The sequence below is a fragment of the Rutidosis leptorrhynchoides genome, chromosome 10, assembly GCF_046630445.1.
Source record: "Rutidosis leptorrhynchoides isolate AG116_Rl617_1_P2 chromosome 10, CSIRO_AGI_Rlap_v1, whole genome shotgun sequence".
Classification (NCBI taxonomy): Eukaryota; Viridiplantae; Streptophyta; class Magnoliopsida; order Asterales; family Asteraceae; genus Rutidosis; species Rutidosis leptorrhynchoides.
In genome coordinates, this window is record NC_092342.1 from 339,377,275 (window position 1) to 339,399,691 (window position 22,417).

Sequence of the window (22,417 nt, forward strand, 5' to 3'; positions counted from 1 at the left end):
GAAATAACTTGCGACATAATATAAGTTGAAAAACACCGTTGCTATAAATAGCGTAAGTATGTAAACAATATGTTTGAATCCAAAGGTGCTATCACTAGCGTATGTATGTATGTATCTTGACTCCAAGCAAATAATCAGAGTGTATGCATGTATGCTTGACCCCAAGCAAGTATGAGTGTACGCGGAAGCATGTATCAAATAGCCAAGTATGAACCTGAGAAACATATAGAAAACTGTCAACGAAAAACGTTGGTGAAATCATAGGTGTATTTGTAAACGTTGTTTTTGAACCACAAGATTTAGTATTCCCATAGTTGATTATCAAAATCGTTTGCATTCCAAAAGTATTGTTCGCGAGCACCCAATTATCAAAACTTAACCAACGTTACCCCATCACACAGTGCTAGAACCCACACTAAAACACAAAAATATATTTCATCCGCATAACGGTAGCGAACCGTCCGAATGAGGGTTTGTTAAACCCGTATGGCCACACAATATAAGTTCTCGCTTACACCCTGCAAGTGTAACTAATGATAATCGAATTGAGGCATTTTTGTTCTAACTCGCACGTGGAATGTTTGTTTTCACACTTGTGTTCAAAACATAACAGTAAGTAGTACAAGATGTAACAAAGTATATGTTTTCTCAGCCCACGATTTAAAAGTATAAAAGTTGTTGAAAAGGTGGGACTACGATCTCACCTCGAGTGCACGAGTATAAAGGTACTTCAACAAGTAAACGTGTGCATGAAAGTTGCTTAGCCTTGACCTAAACAAGTAAGTTATATCAATTAACCGGTTACGACACAAGGTCGGGTGAAATGTGTTCAATTAGTCCTATGGCTCGTTACGACTCGATTAAGTATAGCATGTGAATCACGTTGTCAAGTTTCATACAAGAAACAAGTATAAAAGCATGTTAGAATGATTGTATAAAAGTTTGGTTAAGTTTGACTAAAAGTCAAACTTGGTCAAAGTCAACGAAAAAGTCAACGCGTTCGGGTCGGGTCCCGAACTATTTTTCTATGCTAAATATTCATATACAAGTATATTAAAACAAGTTTCATGTGAATCGGAGGTCGATAGCTAGTCAAACATTTCGCGTGAAATGGGACAAAGTGGGCAGAATCTGGCCAGGCCAGATTGCGCGCCGCGCGGGGAAGGGGCGCGCCGCGCCACCCTCTGTGCAGGCATTTTTCTGTTTTTCAAAGTATGCACGAGCTAAAACCAAATAACCACATCTTATGATCCGCAAACAATTAGGACATGTATCTTATATCATCGGAAAGGTATTTGACGAGGAAAACACCTAGACACATTCCATCAAGAAATTCAACACTTACAACAACCCAAAACCGCATTAAACGTTCATAATCAAAGTTTCAAGTTCGTAAAACGTATTTTATGATTCGGGAATCCAATTTACACATACGATATGCCGTTTTGAAGGTAATGAAGCATACATTACAACTAAACACTTACTAATAACATTTCATGGCATTCGAAACATCAAAAGCTCGTTTTAAGTCTATCAAACCCTAACCAAAATCCGCAAAAATCAATATTCATGTTTTTGAAGTTTCCTTAATCAACCTACGCATCAAAACGAAGCTAGTGATACTAGTAACACAATTAAAACATGAACTTTAACAATTTAACAACATTAACTCATCCAAAATCAAAGATTTAGCACACCCATTTCAAATGTTCAAACTAGTTACTCAAAACAACGAATCGAGCAAACAAAACATATATTCATGTTATACACGAGCCATAGACACTAACTAACACCATTTCAAGTCAAAAACACGAATTTAGAGAAATCTAGAGTTTTAGAAATGTTACCCAAAATCAATGAAGTTAGTATCAAATCGTAGAGGATGATGAGAGGATCAAGAATATGTAGTCGGATTTGTTGTGAGCTCCCAAGATTGAATTTAGATGATGAATGAATGGAATGGGTTTGTGTGTGTGTTCTTGAGATGGAGAGAAAAGAGAGGAGGGAGATGATGGAATGAATGAAAAATGGGTTGACTAGTTGACCTAGTCAACTAGTTTGCCCATTTGGCAACTCCGGTCCCTCGAGTTTCAAAGCGGGTGCGGGATTTAACCGATCGAATATTTTTAAAACGCTCGAGTAAACGGGTGATGTCAAAATTAAATAGCGGAAATATAATGAACGTTACTCACGGAAACTATTAATTTAAATACGAAAGATTATGTTTTTTTAAAAAAAAAGACGGTGTTAAAATTAAATTTAACGGAAAAACGCGGGATGTTACAGAACATTTGAGAAAAGTGCTAGAAGTATTGAGGAAAGAAAAACTGTACGCTAAGTTTTCAAAGTGTGCATTTTGGTTGGAAGAAGTTCAATTCCTCGGTCACATAGTGAACAACGAAGGTATCCAGGTGAACCCGGCAAAGATCGAAACCGTTGAAAAGTGGGAAACCCCAAAAACTCTGAAGCATATAAGTCAATTTTTAGGATTGGTTGGTTACTACAGAAGATTCATCCAAGATTTCTCCAAAATAGCAAAACCCTTGACTGCATTAACGCATAAAGGGAAGAAATTTGAATGGAAGGATGAACAAGAGAAGGCGTTTCAGTTATTGAAGAAAAAGCTAACTACGGCACCTATATTGTCATTGCCTGAAGGGAATGATGATTTTGTGATTTATTGTGACGCATCAAAGCAAGGTCTCGGTTGCGTATTAATGCAACGAACGAAGGTGATTGCTTATGCGTCTAGACAATTGAAGATTCACGAGCAAAATTATACAACTCACGATTTGGAATTGGGTGCTGTTGTTTTTGCATTAAAGACTTGGAGGCATTATTTATATGGGGTCAAAAGTATTATATATACCGACCACAAAAGTCTCCAACATATATTTAATCAGAAGCAACTGAATATGAGACAACGCAGGTGGATTGAACTGTTGAATGATTATGATTTTGAGATTCAATACCACCAGGGGAAGGCGAATGTGGTAGCCGACGCTTTGAGTAGAAAGGACAGAGAACCTATACGGGTAAAAGCTATGAATATAATTATTCGTACTAACCTTACTACTCAAATAAAGGAGGCGCAACAGGGGGTTGTAAAAGAAGGAAAGTTGAAGAATGAGATACCTAAAGGATCAGAGAAACATCTTAATATTCGGGAAGACGGAACCCGATATAGGGCTGATAGAATTTGGGTACCAAGGTTTGGAGATGTGAGAGAAATGGTACTTAAAGAAGCACATAAAACCAGATATTCAATACATCCCGGAATGGGGAAGATGTATAAAGATCTCAAGAAACACTTTTGGTGGCCGGGTATGAAAGCCGATATTGCTAAATATGTAGGAGAATGTTTGACCTGTTCTAAGGTCAAAGTTGAACATCAGAAACCATCAGGTCTACTACAACAACCTGAAATCCCGGAATGGAAATGGGAAAACATTACCATGGATTTCATTACTAAATTGTCAAGGACTGCAAGTGGTTATGATACTATTTAGGTAATAGTTGATCGTCTCACCAAGTCAGCACACTTCCTGCCAATGAGAGAAGATGACAAAATGGAGAAGTTGGCGCGATTGTATTTGAAGGAGGTTGTCTCCAGACATGGAATACCCGTCTCTATTATCTCTGATAGGGATGGTAGATTTGTTTCAAGGTTCTGGCAGACGTTGCAACAAGCATTGGGGACTCGTCTAGACATGAGTACTGCCTATCATCCACAAACTGATGGGCAGAGCGAAAGGACAATACAAACGCTTGAAGACATGCTACGAGCATGTGTTATTGATTTCGGAAACAGTTGGGATCGACACCTACCGTTAGCAGAATTTTCCTACAACAACAGTTATCATTCTAGTATTGAGATGGCCCCGTTTGAGGCACTTTATGGTAGAAAGTGCAGGTCTCTGATTTTTTGGAACGAAGTAGGGGATAGACAGATTACGGGTCCGGAGATAATACAAGAAACCACCAAGAAAATCATCCAAATTCAACAACGATTGAAAACTGCCCAGAGTCGACAAAAGAGCTACGTGGACAGTAAAAGAAAAGATATAGAGTTTGAAATTGGAGAAATGGTCATGCTTAAGGTTTCACCTTGGAAAGGCGTTGTTCGATTTGGTAAACGGGGGAAACTAAATCCAAGGTACATTGGACCATTCAAGATTATAGATCGTGTCGGACCAGTAGCTTACCAACTGGAGCTACCTCAACAACTCGCGGCTGTACATAACACTTTCCACGTCTCGAATTTGAAGAAATATTTTGCTAAAGAAGATCTCACTATTCCGTTGGACGAAATCCAAATCAATGAAAAACTCCAATTCATTGAAGAACCTGTCGAAATAATGGATCGTGAGGTTAAGAGACTTAAGCAAAACAAGATACCGATTGTTAAGGTTCGATGGAATGCTCGTAGAGGACCCGAGTTCACCTGGGAACGAGAAGATCAGATGAAGAAGAAATACCCGCACTTATTTCCAGAAGATACGTCAACACCTCCAACTGCTTAAAATTTCAGGACGAAATTTATTTAACGGGTAGGTACTGTAGTGACCTGAACTTTTCCATGTTTATATATATTAAATGAAATTGATATTTATATGATTAAGTGTTTTCAACATGTTAAGCAATCAAACTTGTTAAGACTTGATTAATTAAAATAGGTTTTATATAGACAATTGACCACCCAAGTTGACCGGTGATTCACGAACGTTAAAACTTGTAAAAACTATATGATGTCGTGTATATATATATATATATATATATATATATATATATATATATATATATATATATATATATATATATATATTAACATGGTATTATGATAAGTAAACATATCATTAAGTATATTAACAATGAACTACATATGTAAAAACAAGACTACTAACTTAATGATTTCGAAACGAGACATATATGTAACGATTATCGTTGTAACGACATTTAATTGTATATATATCATATTATGATATATTAATATATCATAATATCATGATAATATAATAATTTAATATCTCATTTGATATAATAAACAATGGGTTAACAACACTTAACAGGATCGTTAACCTAAAGGCTTCAAAACAACATTTACATGTAACGACTAACGATGACTTAACGACTCAGTTAAAATGTATATACATGTAGTGTTTTAATATGTATTTATACACTTTTGAAAGACTTCAAGACACTTATCAAAATACTTCTACTTAACAAAAATGCTTACAATTACATCCTCGTTCAGTTTCATCAACAATTCTACTCGTATGCACCCGTATTCGTACTCGTACAATACACAGCTTTTAGATGTATGTACTATTGGTATATACAATCCAATGATCAGCTTTTAGCAGCCCATGTGAGTCACCTAACACATGTAGGAACCATCATTTGGCAACTAGCATGAAATATCTCATAAAATTACAAAAATATTAGTAATCATTCATGACTTATTTACATGTAAACAAAATTACACATCCTTTATATCTAATCCATATACCAACGACCAAAAACACCTACAAACACTTTAATTCATCAATTTTCTTCATCTAATTGATCTCTCTCAAGTTCTATCTTCAAGTTCTAAGTGTTCTTCATAAATTACATAAGTTCTAGTTTCATAAAATCAAGAATACTTTCAAGTTTGCAAGTTTACTTCCAAGCTTTCTAATCCAATCCAATTAATCATCCAAGATCAAGAAACCTTTGTTATTTACAGTAGGTTATCTTTCTAAATCAAGGTAATACTCATATTCAAACTTTGGTTCAATTTATATAACTATAACAATCTTATTTCGAGTAGAAATCTTACTTGAATTTGTTTTCGTGTCATGATTCTGCTTCAAGAACTTTCAAGCCATCCAAGGATCCTTTGAAGCTAGATCCATTTTTCTCTTTTCCAGTAGGTTTATCCAGAAAACTTGAGGTAGTAATGATGTTCATAACATCATTCGATTCTTACATGTAAAGCTATCTTATTCGGAGGTTTAAACTTGTAATCACTAGAACATAGTTTAGTTAATTCTAAACTTGTTCGCAAACAAAAGTTAATCCTTCTAACTAGACTTTTAAAATCAACTAAACACATGTTCTATATCTATATGATATGCTAACTTAATGATTTAAAACATGAAAACACGAAAAATACCGTAAAACTGGATATACGCCGTCGTAGTAACACCGCGAGCTGTTTTGGGTTAGTTAATTAAAAACTATGATAAACTTTGATTTAAAAGTTGTTCTTCTGGGAAAATGATTTTTCTTATGAACATGAAACTATATCCAAAAATCATGATTAAACTCAAAGTGGAAGTATGTTTTCCAAAATGGTCATCTAGACGTCGTTCTTTCGACTGAAATGACTACCTTTACAAAAAAATGACTTGTAACCTGTATTTCCGACTATAAACTTATACTTTTTATGTATAGATTCATAAACTTAAGTTCAATATGAAACCATAGCAATTGGATTCACTCAAAACGGATTTAAAACGAAGAAGTTATGGGTAAAACAAGATTGGATATTTTTACTTGTTGTAGCTACGTGAAAATTGGTAACAAATCTATACAAATCATATCTTAGCTAACTTATATTGTATTATACATGTATTCTAATATATTATGTAATCTTGGGATACCATAGACACGTATGCAAATGTTTTGACATATCATATCGACCCATCTATATATATTATTTGGAACAACCATAGACACTCTATAGGCAGTAATGTTGGAGTTAGCTATACAGGGTTGAGGTTGATTCCAAAAATATATATACTTTGAGTTGTGATCTAGCCTGAGACGTGTATACACTGGGTCGTGGATTGATTCAAGATAATATATATCGATTTATTTATGTACATCTAACTGTGGACAACTAGTTGTAGGTTACTAACGAGGACAGCTGACTTAATACACTCAAATCTTTAAAACATAATAAAAATGGTTGTAATTATATTTTGATTATACTTTGATATATATGTACATATTTGTATAGGTTCGTGAATCGATCCGTGGCCAAATCTTATTTCCGAGGAAGGAAATATCTGTGAAAGTGAGTTATAGTCCCACTTTTAAAATCTAATATTTTTGGGATGAGAATACATGCAGGTTTTATAAATGATTTACAAAATAGACACAAGTACATGAAACTACATTCTATGGTTGAATTATCGAAATCGAATATGCCCCTTTTTATTAAGTCTGGTAATCTAAGAATTAGGGAACAGACACCCTAATTGACGCGAATCCTAAAGATAGATCTATTGGGCCTAACAAACCCCATCCAAAGTACCGGATGCTTTAGTACTTCGAAATTTATATCATATCCGAAGGGTGTCCCGGAATGATGGGGATATTCTTATATATGCATCTTGTTAATGTCGGTTACCAGGTGTTCACCATATGAATGATTTTTTTCTCTATGTATGGGATGTGTATTGAAATATGAAATCTTGTGGTCTATTGTTACGATTTGATATATATATAGGTTAAACCTATAACTCACCAATATTTGTGTTGACGTTTAAAGCATGTTTATTCTCAGGTGAATACTAAGAGCTTCCGCTGTTGCATACTAAAATAAGGACAAGATTTGAAGTCCATGTTTGTATGATATTGTGTAAAAACTGCATTCAAGAAACATATGTCGATGTAATATATTTCTATTGTAAACCATTATGTAATGGTCGTGTGTAAACATTATATTTTAGATTATCATTATTTGATAATCTACGTAATGTTTTTAAAACCTTTATTGATAAAATAAAGGTTATGGTTGTTTTAAAAATAAATGCAGTCTTTGAAAAACGTCTCATATAGAGATCAAAACCTCGCAACGAAATCAATTAATATGGAACGTTTATAATCAATATGAACGGGACATTTCAGAGTAATTCGTGTTACTTAGCTAGATACAAAGGCGAAAAAATCTGTTATAACGTTAACACATTTAACATTTAGACTCGATATCACTTGAACTAACTAAAGAGAACCGGTCCACCTATATAGTTCCTCTATTAGATTAGATACTCCTATTAAACAACACACAACCGTATCTTAATACCACTGTAAAGTGAATAATTTATAGAAGGAAGTTGATCAATGTAACAATTACATATGCTCCTTCTAATATCATCAACTCATCTAACATCTCTTGTACTCGAATCTTAAGAACCTGTTGGACACAAAAATACACAAAATGTGAGTAGAAATTTAGGATATCTTTAATTGAAATAAACTCGCATCAGAATATTTTAGTGACATAAGAACAAACTAACTTCTAGCAAGTACTACTTGGATCAAAATATAAAATAAAGAGAGTATTTGATTCAAGGAGGAGGAGGAATAAAACCAATTTATGTGATAGTGCAGTTTTACCCTCATTATTATTTCAAAAAAGCATGACAAATAGGGGCAATGTGCCTAATGGGTTAAAATTTGCTGCAATTATCAACTCATGTGGTGAAATGTTTAGCACCCTTAGAACTGCTTTACTACCCTTAGAACTGCTTTACTAAAACAAAGTATTGCAGTAATATAGCAGTTTTCATGATCAAAATCCATAAATTAGTCATTTAAGATTTTAAAAAACATGAAGTTGTCAGTATGGGCGGGTCATCCCACCTACTTTTTATTTGTCCTAGATAAACAATTTTGATCTAAACCCATTTTTCTATATAAGTATCATTATATCAAAAAAAAATAAAAAATTACCTCATTTTTATGTTCATTATATGCCACTTTCTAGAGGTGGCAAAATAAGAAAGTTGGGTAACGTGTCAAAATGGGTTCACGTCAAAGTGAGTTATTTAGCTCTTGGGTTGGGGTACCCGCAAAGCCTTTTGTCTACTTAATCAAATGATTCAGAAGGTTATACGCAGTGAAAATTCATTTCGGACAGTTGTTTACCCTTTCGAACCATCTGACATATTCCTCTTTTAGAAAATTTCTTTAATATGACTCGCTTGAGATAAAACAAAGTTAACACAACAAAATGGTGAAATAATAATGTGATTCTGGTATGTGTCTCTTTAAGTATTGAGCTCTTAACATACACATATAAACTTTATCTCCAAATAACAAATACAGTCAACATACCGTAGTTTTGCTTCACTTTAGTAAACCTTTGAATGGCTTTCAGAATCAAGCCGCATTTCTTGTACTTCAGAGGTCTCATATGTCTGCATTATTAAAAAGTCAAGTAACAATAGGTATGGTAGCTCAGAATATTAATGCTGAAGTTTTAGCATTGCAAATATTTGAACATTGCAACTTCCATGAAAAGCTGCAATAATTTCAATTTTGGAACTTCCAAGAAAATTGCACATTACGATTTTAGTCAAGTTTTAAAATTATTTGTACAAAATTTTAGTTATAATCGTAACAAAAAATATGAGCTTATATCATGGAAGCAGAAAACAAAAGGATAAAGTAGGCTTGCACAATCTCGGTGTTACGAATTCGCCATGCTCGAAAACCAAGATGGCACCTCGCAGGACCATAAATTAGTATAAGATCGGGATATGGCTTTACAGCACCTAATAGTAAATCATGGTAACACACAAGATATCATTAAATACTTCTACTATTCTTCTACATACATATAAGGATTTAAAAAAAAAAAAAAAACACTAAAGAAGCAACAAACCAAGGGTCATGAGTGCCTCAGTCAAGTAGGTTTCACTAAAAACGGTTCTTTGGAATCTCCATCCACATAATACTTTTTAAATAGTATGTTAGCTGCTTTAACAACTTCTTCTCTTCCATTAGAGATCGAAACAACCTCGAAATCCATCCGCTTTATTTCTGATAAGGATGACGATTCAGTCTTGCGTACCTATGCCTCCAACACTAAATACCACGAGCGATCCTCCATCACCACAAAGACTTGTATCAAATCATAAACTTGTAGAAAAATTTGATTAAAGTACATTATAGATTTAACGTGAAATTAGAACTATTTACGCTACCAGTCGAAAAATACTTGATGCGACTTCAGTACTTTAGTTTCATATCGTAGTCACGACAAGGAATACGCTGCAAAACATATTAACCGCCTTCATTAACTGAAAAACATGAATAGTATCATACAATAGGGGTATAATTAAATATGTAGAAATCCAATCCACATATAAATATAAAAAATACCACAGAAACATCTGTTTTGTGGAACCATAGTAAGTGATTACCTCCACATTCTAATTCTGGAACAACGACATGATTCTTGATCAGATGTGCCATGGTTCAGTAGCCATTTGTGGAATTTTTATATTATAAATTGAAACAAATAAGTACCAACCAAACCCACATCACCATGAAACATGTACCTGCACATATGGATCGGAAAACCAAATAAGTACCAACAAAATCCATATGACCAAAAATGAAGCAAAATCAACCAAAATGAAGAACATTCAAGAAAATATGTATAAATGTATAAGGTCTACTTATTGATATAAATTAAGCAAATTGAACCTAATAATTACACATTAAGCAACCACCGAGGCATTTGCCTGAGTGGTATCGTGGTGGTGTTTAACACCCTCGCCGGGTAAGAGGTCCAGGGTTCGAACCTGACTTCTGAATGACCAAATTAAACATGGACTGAAATAGGCTCCATTGAGGTCAGCCCAAAGGGAAGGTTTTACCGACCCGATCCGGGACTAAGGTCCGGCCCGCCTGCCCCTCGGGATGGTTTAAGGGTTCGGATCCATGTGATCGTGGTTCGGGTTTCCTGCCCGAACGTGTGTGTGTGTGCAAATGATGACTAGGCTTCGGTCCGGACTGATGCAATCTTGCCGTTCAAAAAAAAAATTTACACATTAAGCAAATAGAACTTCAATAAGTACCAAACAAATACATAGGACAGTGAACACTACCTCATTCATTTTCACAATATTGATTAATTGAATCGATCCATGATCCATGATAAATGTTAATAGTAGGGAGATGGAGTTCAACAGCAATAATCTACATAATAAGCTAAACACCAAAAGTTTCATTTGTTATTATTAGGAAAAGAACGTATTGAATTCAACAACATTATTAATAACTTTTGCATTAGGCAAAAAGAGAAGTAACAACACTATTCGGCACTATTAACATCTTAAGTAATTTATGAACAAACACCTAGATTATTGTATAATCCAGGGTTACAATTTTAATCAGTAGAATTCAACCGTTCAACTTTAGGGTTTCAATGTTAGGGTTATAGATATAAGAAAACTTTGTACACCGATTGAAATCAAAGTTATGTATTGATAAAATCGTGTTAATCTCCTAGTATTTATCAAATAACTGACAATAAAAATCGGAAAACCTAATTATAATTGGGACTTACAATTGGCAACAATGATAGATTGAAACGCATATAAGAAATTAATTTTTCTTCACCAACACGTTGGCATCAATCGATATTAAACTGCCAAAGGTCATCAGTAATCTTACGCCATGTCTGGATGAGTGTATCGTGAAATAGGTGTTGATCAGGGATGGCAATGGATACCGGATCCGGATCCACTGAATATCGATCCGATCCACTCGATTATTCGTGGATATGGACGATCTAAATCGATATGGATATGGATATGGATGTGGATGGAAAAATTTCATCCATGGATGAACCTGCTTTCACCCGAAATAAGTAAATATATAAATTTATCACTCAAATTAGTATCATTTATGTAGTGTTATTTCATTAATTATATTCATATTCATCTTTCTTTATATTTTCTCTAAAAATATAACTTTCTTCTTATATTTTGTTTTGTTTAAATAATCAAATGTATTTATCGTACTTTGGTGGTTCAAATGTGATTCCATGTAACTAAAAGTAAGCAACTTACATGTCGATATCTTTACACATTTAATAGATTATCTATTGAATATTTGTTATATAGATTAGTAAAATGTGACTTTTGGTCATATAAACTATTAAAAATATTACTTTGGATCGTATATATTGAACCACCGCTTATAATTGTTAAAAATAAAATAAATTTAAACGGATATGGATAATTATCCATTAACCCGCTTCACCCGACGGATATGGAGATGGAGGGATGAAAAGTAAAAAAAATAAATGGATATGGATATGGATACGGCCTCACCCGATCCATATCCGATCCATTGCCATCCCTAGTGTTGATTAGAATAGTTGAAAGTGATTACTGATTTTCATTTAGTCGACCCCGTGTTTTGATCTGTTGGGGGATTAGTTTGGGGAGATGATATATCCACCACCATTTTTACTCCTTCCACCTGAATGTTCTAAAATACCCTTAAATGATGACTTGTACAAATTTTTTGTTAAATATTATTCAGAGACATTTTGGTAAAAAATACATAAATGATAGTGGATGAAGTAAAATTAGATGTGGATATATCATCTCCCATTAGTTTTGGGTATTTTTGTCGAATAACAATTGAAATTGAGGAGACAGATAATTGTTGAGTGATTAAGCAATCCAGTGGTTGTTATCGAAAGATGATGTTTAATCCAATGGACCTTTTTATTCCATTTTAAATTTTTGAATGTTGATTAGCTAAAATCAACTTTGTTATTATATAGAATATAGATAGATAATAATAATAAGTTAACTACCTATAATTTAGGAGCATAACTGTAAGTTTATGAAACAAAAGTGTATATAAATAAAAAAATAGTGTGTACCTTCCATTTTTATATGTTGGAGGTTTTATGGATTATAATAACCCATCTGACCCGTTTCCTTATTGGCTAACATCTTAAAGGTTATTTGCCTGACTTGTTAAAGATAGAACATAATGACGGCCCATTTATATGTAAATGGGTTGACCCAAGTACAATAAATTGCTTCGTTTAACTTACATACATATAAAGACCGAAACCAGAAGGTGGAAACATAATATTAATGACGTTTAGAAAATCCAAACTCATGTAATGTCTGATCTTGTTTTTGATTTCAGTTACTTTTTTTTTTTTTTTTTTTTTTTTTTTTTTTTATCAATATAAATGAGCTCTTTATAATGTTATACTTATTTAATTGGTTTGTTACATCAATGTGACAAAACACTACATAATATGCAAATCTTGTTAAGTAGTCGCCCTCATTACCATAGAAAAAATAAAATAATTGTTGATAAGTTACATAAGAAAGATACAAGTGGGTGATAGATGCGATCTGACCAAACCAAAATAAATTAAAATTTGAAAAGTTATGCGTACCATTTACTTAACAGTCTATCTCTCGTTTTCTTCTTTTTCATATTTTGACCATATATTCTCTCTTTTTCCCTCTTCTATTTTTTTTTCCTTTCTAGTATTCTAGTTGGTAGTTTTACAAAAAAAAATTAAACCATCACAAAGATAGACGAGTGGTTAGGGTCTTGAGTTCCTTGCAAGAGGTTTCGAGTTCGAATTCTGTCTAGTACGAATATTATTATGGTGGTCAGGGAAGGGTTGAAAACAGCCATATGAAGTAATCAATCATGTTGGACTGCGTACATTATAGTATGAGGTTGGATTATAAGGTATCGTGAGTAGCCCGAACAGAGAAAAACGTACCTTTGTAGTTTTACACTTTTTTTCCATTTCAAATGTATGATAATGGTAATAAAACAAGTTAATTTGTTCTCTACAAATGTTTTTCTAATTGAAATAACTCAACTGTTTCTCATCAAATCTATAAAAGTTAATATAGCTACATATATTTAGTAGTCCTAAAAAATCATAATTTTTCCTTTATCGTCATTAAATAAATAAATATAACTATAATATATATAATACATACAAATATACAATTAACAATTAATATGTAGTAGTTGTTATTCTTTACGACAATTGGACATAGATTCATTTTATTTTGATTAATTTCTTTTATTATTATTGTGCATTAAGTAATTAAAGTATGATTCATCTTCCTTGTTTTTAATTATTTAAAGTGTGTTAAACACTCCATGTCACATGATTCGCACACAATTTGATTTTAGTCCCAATATATTTTTTATTCCAAATATAAAATATCACCGACGAAATTTCATCCCCACCGAATCATCTTCTATAACTCTTGGCCCATCTTCCATCTTTCATCTCTCATTCTCGCAGCATCAACAGTAGCAAATTCAATTTCTTCTATTAATTTCATTAAGGTCAGTTATACATAAACTCCTTTGATTCACAATTAAATACATCTTGTTCACCTTCTCATTTAATTCTATTGTTTATCATTTATTCAGTTATTCAATTGTTAATTACTATGGACTTGTGATCTTAACTTGAAAAGTCAACATTGAAATAGTACTGTTTCTTGCATATTAAAGATTGGATTTTTATTTTTCAGATCTGTCAAAAAATGGAGTTTTTAGAAAAAATCAAGATCTGGGGTTTGTTGATCTGCTTGATCTCTCATCTGGGTCATGGATATTACCTCCCTGGTAGTTATCCACACAAATATGTTGTAGGTGATCCATTATCTGTAAAAGTCAACTCTTTGACTTCAATTGATACTGAAATCCCGTATAGTTACTATAGTTTACCCTTTTGTCAACCACCAGAAGGTGTTAAAGATAGTGCTGAGAATCTAGGTGAACTTTTAATGGGAGATAGAATTGAAAACTCACCTTATAAGTTCAAAATGCACACTAATGAAACCGAAATCTTTCTTTGTCAAACTAAACCGTTATCGAGCCATGAGTTTAAGTTGTTAACGAGTAGGATCGATGAGATGTATCAAGTCAATGTGATTCTTGATAACTTGCCCGCGATTAGGTATACTAAAAGGGATGAGTTTTTGGTGAGATGGACTGGTTATCCACTAGGAATCAAGGTTCAAGATACGTATTACGTTTTTAATCATTTGAAGTTTACGGTTCTTGTTCATAAGTACGAAGAAACAAATGTGGCTAGTGTAATGGGTACAGGGGATGCAGCCGAAGTGATCCCTCCGGTTAACAAACCGGGATCTGATATTCCCGGTTATATTGTAGTTGGATTTGAGGTTACACCATGTAGCTACCAACACAATGCAGAATCTTTAAAAAACTTGAAAATGTATGATAAATACCCGTCTAAAATCTCATGTGAAACCAACACCGTGACTATGGCTATAAAAGAAAACGCTCCGTTAGCTTTTACTTATGAAGTTGAATTCGTTGAGAGTGATATTAAATGGCCATCACGATGGGATGCGTATTTGAAAATGGAAGGTGCAAAAGTACACTGGTTTTCAATCTTGAATTCGTTAATGGTTATTACTTTCTTGGCTGGAATCGTGCTTGTGATATTCTTGAGGACCGTAAGGCGGGACTTAACACATTATGAAGAGTTAGATAAAGAGGCCCAAGCCCAAATGAACGAAGAGTTATCGGGTTGGAAACTTGTTGTGAGTGACGTTTTTCGTGTTCCTACTTATCCTGCACTTTTGTGTGTGATGGTGGGTGACGGGGTGCAAATTCTTGGAATGGCGATTGTTACGATATTGTTTGCTGCTCTCGGGTTCATGTCGCCTGCTTCACGTGGGACCCTGCTAACGGGTATGCTTTTCTTTTACATGATTCTTGGAATATTGGCCGGTTATGTTGCAATTCGTATGTGGAGAACCGTTTTTAGTGGTGATCATAAGGGATGGGTGTCGGTTTGTTGGAAAGTTGCTTGCTTTTTCCCGGGTATCGCATTCTTGATCCTTTTCGTGTTAAATTTCCTCTTGTGGGGCTCAGGTAGCACAGGTGCTATTCCCTTTTCGTTATTTGTCATCCTAATTTTGCTATGGTTTTGCATTTCTGTGCCATTAACGCTCGTTGGTGGTTACTTTGGTGCAAAGGCCCCACATATCGAGTACCCGGTTAGAACCAATCAAATACCCCGTGAAATCCCCGCTCAAAAGTACCCATCTTGGCTTTTGGTTCTCGGTGCGGGTACACTTCCATTCGGGACTCTTTTTATCGAGCTTTTCTTTATCATGTCTAGTATATGGATGGGTCGTGTGTACTATGTTTTCGGGTTCTTGTTCATAGTTCTGATTCTTTTAGTGGTCGTTTGTGCTGAGGTGTCGTTGGTTTTGACCTATATGCATCTTTGTGTTGAGGACTATAAGTGGTGGTGGAAGTCATTTTTCGCTTCGGGGTCAGTTGCGTTATACATTTTCTTGTACTCGATAAACTATCTCGTTTTTGACCTCAAGAGCTTGAGCGGGCCCGTATCGGCTACACTTTACTTGGGTTACTCGTTATTCATGGTTCTAGCCATTATGCTCGCGACTGGGACTGTTGGGTTTCTTTCTTCTTTCTGGTTCGTTCACTATCTGTTCTCTTCGGTTAAACTCGATTAAAATTTGAAAGATGTTTAGATGAGAATTTGGTGGGAAATGGGAATAAGTTTGTTGAATTTTTCGTAGCTAGTTTGTAATCTTGAATTGTTTTGTAATCTTGAGTTGTCTGTTAGTTGATTGTATGAATTCATGGACAATTATATTATATTTGAATTTATAGTATAAAGTTATATGTTCTTATTTGTTCAAAAAAATTGTATGCTCTTTATTACAGTATTATCATTACATTGGTCCTTAGTCATATGGGTCATGTTTGAGTGCCATGGGTTGCATCATGATAATGCCCAATTTGTCACATATTTACACAGTATAAAATGTGTTCTTTATTGTCATTAGTGCGAAAAGGACGAAAATTTATACTAGAAAGTAAGCAAATGTACAGTTAGTAAATTGGTTTATTCCGTGACCATTCTATTTATGCATATAAAGATTAAAAAATCAAGATAAGGATTTGTAAGTTGGGATTGATGACCCAAAAGATGAATTGTTGAAAGGTATATGAAACAAACTAGACGATTTTGATTATATAAGCATACATGTATTTACTGTATAAGGCAAAAAATGAAATTTACATGTACTTGGTTTCAACATCTAAAACTAGATAAAACATCAAATTCCTTCCGGGAACCCAATCTCCCTTTCTAACAAACTACATCTACGTGACAATGTAACTCACTTTTTCTTCAGATTTGTAGACCAAAGTTAGCTAAATAATGAATGTTTGAACCAAAGGGCCATTAGTTTAGCGATCTCGATTTATACCATCTGCTGTAAGGTCGTGAGTTCAAGTCATGGGGTGGGGTGAAATTATTTGTGAATATTCGTGATACGACCTTTCAAAAAATAATATTGAAAGTTTGAACATATAGTATTACTTATGCACATGTCTCAAAATTGATCGAGCGCTGCGTAGTTTAACATATATTAATCAACTTGAACATAATAGACACACCAAGAGGTCTGTGGACCTGATAGCCTAGGGGTTAGAGGACCTGATATCTCTTTTTTTCGAACGGCGATATCGACATTACCCAGAGGGGACTTAACCACCTTAACGATCATATGCCACCACACACACGTTAGGAGGAAACCCAATTCGCGATGATATTGGCAGTACCATCGAAGGTTGGGAAAAACCCCCCGAGACCTTTCTAATTCGCATTGATGTTGACAGTATCATCAAATGTTGGAAACTCCCGCTTGAAGTAAGGATCGAACCTGGGTTGGCAGTACCCCAAGTTGGACCCCACCCCAAACCTCTTAAGCCAAGCTTCGGTGGTGGGACCTGATATCCTTGCAAGAGGTATCAGGTTCGAATCTTGAGCTGCGTACATTAGAGTGTGGTGTCGGAATACTCGTCCTCATATGTTACCTAAACAACTTTGCCGAAACCTGGAAAAACATTATAACTAATTAGCTTGAACATAATGTTGTTTATGTTTTGCTTTACATTGCAATTTAACAAACCTGCGTGACACTTTTAGGTATTAAGACTTGATTAACAAAGAAATTAGACACGTCAAAATAGCATAAATTAAGTCCAAATCCACCACTACTAAATTAGGTTTGCTTATATATATAGTAGTTGGGCCAAAATAGAATAAATTATTTTCTTCTTGTAGTTCACATTTATAGAAAGAATTGATGATGGAATAAGTGAAAGTAAAATGTCTCCAAGACATGCTTGATGTTTATAAAGAAGGCCACTTATGAACCAAACTTGTATCCCTAAATATAGAAACAAAATTATGGAATTTTCACCTAGTCTCAATAATCTTAAACAAATAAAAACCACCATCAAAGATGGTCCAAGCTCTAGGGACCATATAGATGAACCTTTAAGCCCTATGGCTAGGTTGTTTCATGAGCCAGGTTCCAACGTCTATATCATAACCATGATGGGGTGCAAGACCAAGATCAACCCTGATGTTGTCAAACAAAACCTTGTTCATTCTCTCCTTCGCCATCCTCGATTCTCGAGCTTGCAGGTACACAATGTTATAGTACATCACCATTTATATGAATTAGATATGTGAAAACTCAAGTTCTTTTTAGTGAACTACTAATACCTTTGATCATGGTTTTAAAAAAGAAAAAAGCAACTACTAAAGGGCCATTAACCTGGTGGTATCGAGGTGCCCCTCTGACTTTGAGGTCATGGGTTCAATTCCAGTGAGAACATTATGTATATATTTGTGTTGGGTGTGTGCGTTTGCCTTGCCAAAAAAGGAAGAAAAAAAATCTACCATTATTTGAAGTAGATTTGAAAGTATTTCTAACTTTTGCCCCTATTCAGGTTGTTGATAAAGAAACTGGAAGCATAATATGGGTTCCAACAAACGTGAACATCGACAACCATGTAATAGTCCCAGAACTTGATCCAAACATCACGAATCCAGACAAATTTGTCGAAGACTACATGTCAAACCTTAGTCGAACTCCCATCGAAAACACAAAACCACTATGGGACCTTCACCTACTTGATATTAAAACAACTGGCGATAATGGGACAGGGGTTTTTCGTTTTCATCATTCATTAGGAGATGGTTTATCCTTAATGACACTTTTTCTTGCGTGTACACGCCAATCAGCGGATACTAATGCTTTACCAACACTTCCTGTTAGCAAAGAAACCGGTTACATCAAAGTTACTAGTTTGTGGTCAGTTTTACAAGTGTTTTGGAACTCACTTTTTGCAGTTGTCATGTTTGTGTTCACTCTTTTGTTTCTTAAAGACACTGAAACACCATTAAAAGGCTCCTGTGGTGTCGAGAATAGACCTAGACGATTTGTTCACAGGAGCGTCAATTTAGCTGATATTAAGGCTGTGAAGAATGCAATGAATGTGGTAAGTTCATTTAGCTTTTGTACAAATTAACTCTTGACAAGGGATTTTTTTAAGATATATAGCTTTTGAAGGATCATCTATTTCATGCATAAACATTTTATATATGCATGATTGTTGATACTAATGTTACAGACGTTGAACGACGTTGTGCTTGGAGTCACTCAGGCAGGTTTATCGCACTACCTGAATCGTAGATACAGTGAGTTTTGTTGTATATGTAGCTCACCACATTTCAAAAATTTAAGATATGAATTTCATTCATAATTCACAAAATCTTCACTAGCAGGGGCGGAAACAGAGTGGGGCGGGGTGGGGCGCCCGCCCCAGTGGATTTGAAATATTCAGGCCCAAAATTTTGGATTTTCATGTTTTGCTCCCATAAGTCTTTATATTTCAAAGCCTCTACATTTTGCCCGAATACCTTCATATTTTGCCCAAAAAAACTTGTAGTGAATGTGAACGCTATTTAAAAAAAAAAAAAAAAAAAAAAACGCCCCTGGTGAAAAAAAATTATGGTTTCGCCACTTTTCACTACTGACTCCAAATATATGTTACAAGTAAGAACCAGTGTAGCATTTAAAAAGGGATTATCTGGGTACTAATTCAGGTGAAACAAGGGATGGCAACAAGGCAAGTAATGGTGATAAAAGTGATGTAATCCCCGAAAACATTCGTCTTCGTGCAACGTTCTTTTTCAACCTTAGAGCAACCACGAGAATTGATGTGAGTTAATATTCTCATTTGCAATGTCTTTGTTATATATTTTAACTTTTTTGTTTATTTGTGGTGTATGATCATATCAATAGACTCTGGTCGAAAAAATGAAAAGTGGAAAGATGGGCCGATGGGGGAACCAGATCGGTTATGTGCTTCTCCCATTTGCAATAGGACTCAAAAGCAACCCCTTAGACTACGTTAAAGAAGCGAAAGCAGTGATCGACCAAAAGAAAACCTCTTTGGAACCCTTGTACACTTACTTTGTTGTTTACCTCGTCCTCAAGTTGTTCGGGATTAAGGTACTTAATTAAGTACTTATTTAGTAACAGAATTTGATGAACCAGAAAATGTTTATAAGACTAGTTATGGTTATGATCGTGAATGTGGTTTTTGTTGCAGGCTGTAGGGAAACTAAACCACAAGGTATTCTTTAATACAACCTTGTGGTTCACAAATGTGCCTGGACCACAAGAACAAGTCACTTTTTATGGCCATGATTGCACTTACCTTGCTCCTAGTTGCTATGGACAACCTAATGTAAGTGTTACCATACTTCAATTTTTACAACCATATAGATTTGCTAAAAATATAAAAAGAGGTCACAGTTCAAACCTCACTAGCAACATATCTTGAGTTGACCAGTCAAAGGGTTGGAAACAATCACGAGATAACCGTGATAGGCCGTGTACATCTGAGTAAAAAATTACTCTCTAAAAACATTATCTTTTTACATATTTATATGTGAGATGGCGAGACACATGATTTTTTTTTTTGGCAAAGTAAGAAATATATTAACACAAAAATAGGACATACAAAGGCAGGGGATAGCCTAACCCACAAATACCAAAAGGGAAAAATACAACAGCAAAAAACCCATACAAATATCAAAACCCATAGCACCATAAACCCATTATGGCGAGACACATGATTTTAGTTAAAACTATCACCAATATTTATTCTTTTTAATATAGATGACAATGACAATGACAAATTATTATAAATTTGTTGCATATATGCAGGCACTGATGATTCATATAGTGAGTTACATAGACAAGTTAACATTTGTGCTATCAGTAGATGAAGAAACCATACCTGACCCACAAAGGCTATGTGACGATCTTGAGGAATCGCTTCGTCTCATCAAGAATTCTGCTTTAGCTACCCAAGAAAGTGCCAAAAATAAGTAACGAAATCAAGGAAAACGAATTGTGCCCACAACATTTTAATATTATTGCATGTTATATATGTTTTGTCTGTCTATCTAAATTGAGAAACATAATGTATATGTTTATGTTTATGAACAACTATAGTGTTTATTAGATGAGATTGATTTTGATTATACTCTTTACGTGATATTTATCGAAATAGTTCATCACTTATGTGATTGCGTGCTAAAATTTCAAATATCTAAACTTTTAGTTTAAATTTATGTTAAATTGTTCAACAATTTCGATTTTGATCGACTTTGAGCAATAAATTCGATTTTGACTCATTAATCGACGTTGACCGATTAATTAAACGGATTTCCGAAAATCTGAACGGATTGCTTTTAAAAAGAAGTAATCATGAATTAATCCGGATTAATCCAGTTTTTAGAACAGTGATTTTAGTTAAAAGATGCTCCGTATGAAAATAGACCAAAGTTCTTTTAACAAAACTATATAGAATATAGAATATTGATATAGATATAGATTGTGAGAGGGTAAAATTACATATACCATAAAGATTGAGGGCTCGTATGTAACATATGCGCAACCTAAAATGAAACTTAACTCGCACACAGTTCAGCCACAGTCCTCCCTCGAAACCCTAAATTACCAATTTCGGGCGAACCTCCATTTTCTAATCGCCGATCAAATCCTTCACATTTAAAGGTACTAATTGTGTTTATTCTTATCATCGTATTTCATAAATCAAATATCAACTGTATCTCTGTATATTCTGCCTTATACACACGCACGCATATATACACGATATAGTATCTAAAATTTTAACTTTGATTTACAAAATTGTAAAGTTAATTGAAAATGTAAACAATAAACATGATAAGTTTGTTTTGTGCGAGGTTATTAAGTTTATGCGATATTTTCTACTTTCGTGCAATTTTGTTTGAGAGGTTTGGGCTACGTTTTTTTGTTTGTTTTATGCTAACATTATATGCTCGTGCAATATTTTTAAGTTTCGTGCGAGATTTCAAGTTCTGTGCGATATTGTTTTGCTTGGTGCCATATTTTTAAGCTTTGTTACGATGCTATCTCTACTACTTTCCTCTAGAAAATACACATGTACGCAAAAGAAATTTGTTTTGGTAGTGAAGACACGCTATAGGGGCAGTATATGTTATTTTAGGATTGATAATTTGATTTTTCAGAAAGAGGATAATAATTGAAAGATGTCGTTGTATGATTGTATGCAAGGTTTAAAAAAACGGAAACGTGCCTCGAGGCGTTTTCCATTTGTGAGGCGAGGCGTATGCCTCGAGGCGAAGCGATGCGTACGTTCGAGGCGGAGTTAAAAAAAATACATAGGAAATTAT

The 22,417-nt window shown here is 34.4% G+C and overlaps 2 protein-coding genes and 1 long non-coding RNA gene across 4 annotated transcripts; 2 read left to right on the forward strand and 1 right to left on the reverse strand.

Annotated features, from left to right (window-relative positions):
• Positions 1-7,961: 7,961 nt before the first annotated feature.
• LOC139872915 (uncharacterized) lies at positions 7,962-11,510 on the reverse strand. Of its 2 annotated transcripts, XR_011767205.1 has the most exons (6): positions 11,351-11,510; positions 10,890-10,992; positions 10,200-10,337; positions 9,659-10,047; positions 9,109-9,548; positions 7,962-8,185 (listed from the first exon to the last, which is right to left on the reverse strand). It is a non-coding gene; the product is annotated as an uncharacterized lncRNA (long non-coding RNA). The 2 variants fall into 2 exon arrangements; XR_011767204.1 differs by lacking the exon at positions 9,659-10,047.
• A 2,574-nt stretch (positions 11,511-14,084) lies between these two features.
• LOC139871854 (transmembrane 9 superfamily member 11-like) lies at positions 14,085-16,456 on the forward strand. Its single transcript, XM_071859602.1, has one exon. It carries the CDS (start codon positions 14,343-14,345, stop codon positions 16,314-16,316), a length of 1,974 nt encoding a protein of 657 aa, XP_071715703.1. The 5' UTR covers positions 14,085-14,342; the 3' UTR covers positions 16,317-16,456.
• Positions 16,457-18,064: 1,608 nt separating this feature from the next.
• Positions 18,065-21,068, forward strand: LOC139871402 (wax ester synthase/diacylglycerol acyltransferase 11-like). Its single transcript, XM_071859117.1, has 7 exons — positions 18,065-18,304; positions 18,613-19,164; positions 19,297-19,363; positions 19,772-19,887; positions 19,971-20,180; positions 20,281-20,418; positions 20,901-21,068. The coding sequence occupies exons 1-7, from the start codon at positions 18,065-18,067 to the stop codon at positions 21,066-21,068; spliced, it is 1,491 nt and encodes a 496-aa protein (XP_071715218.1).
• The last annotated feature ends 1,349 nt before the right edge of the window (positions 21,069-22,417 follow it).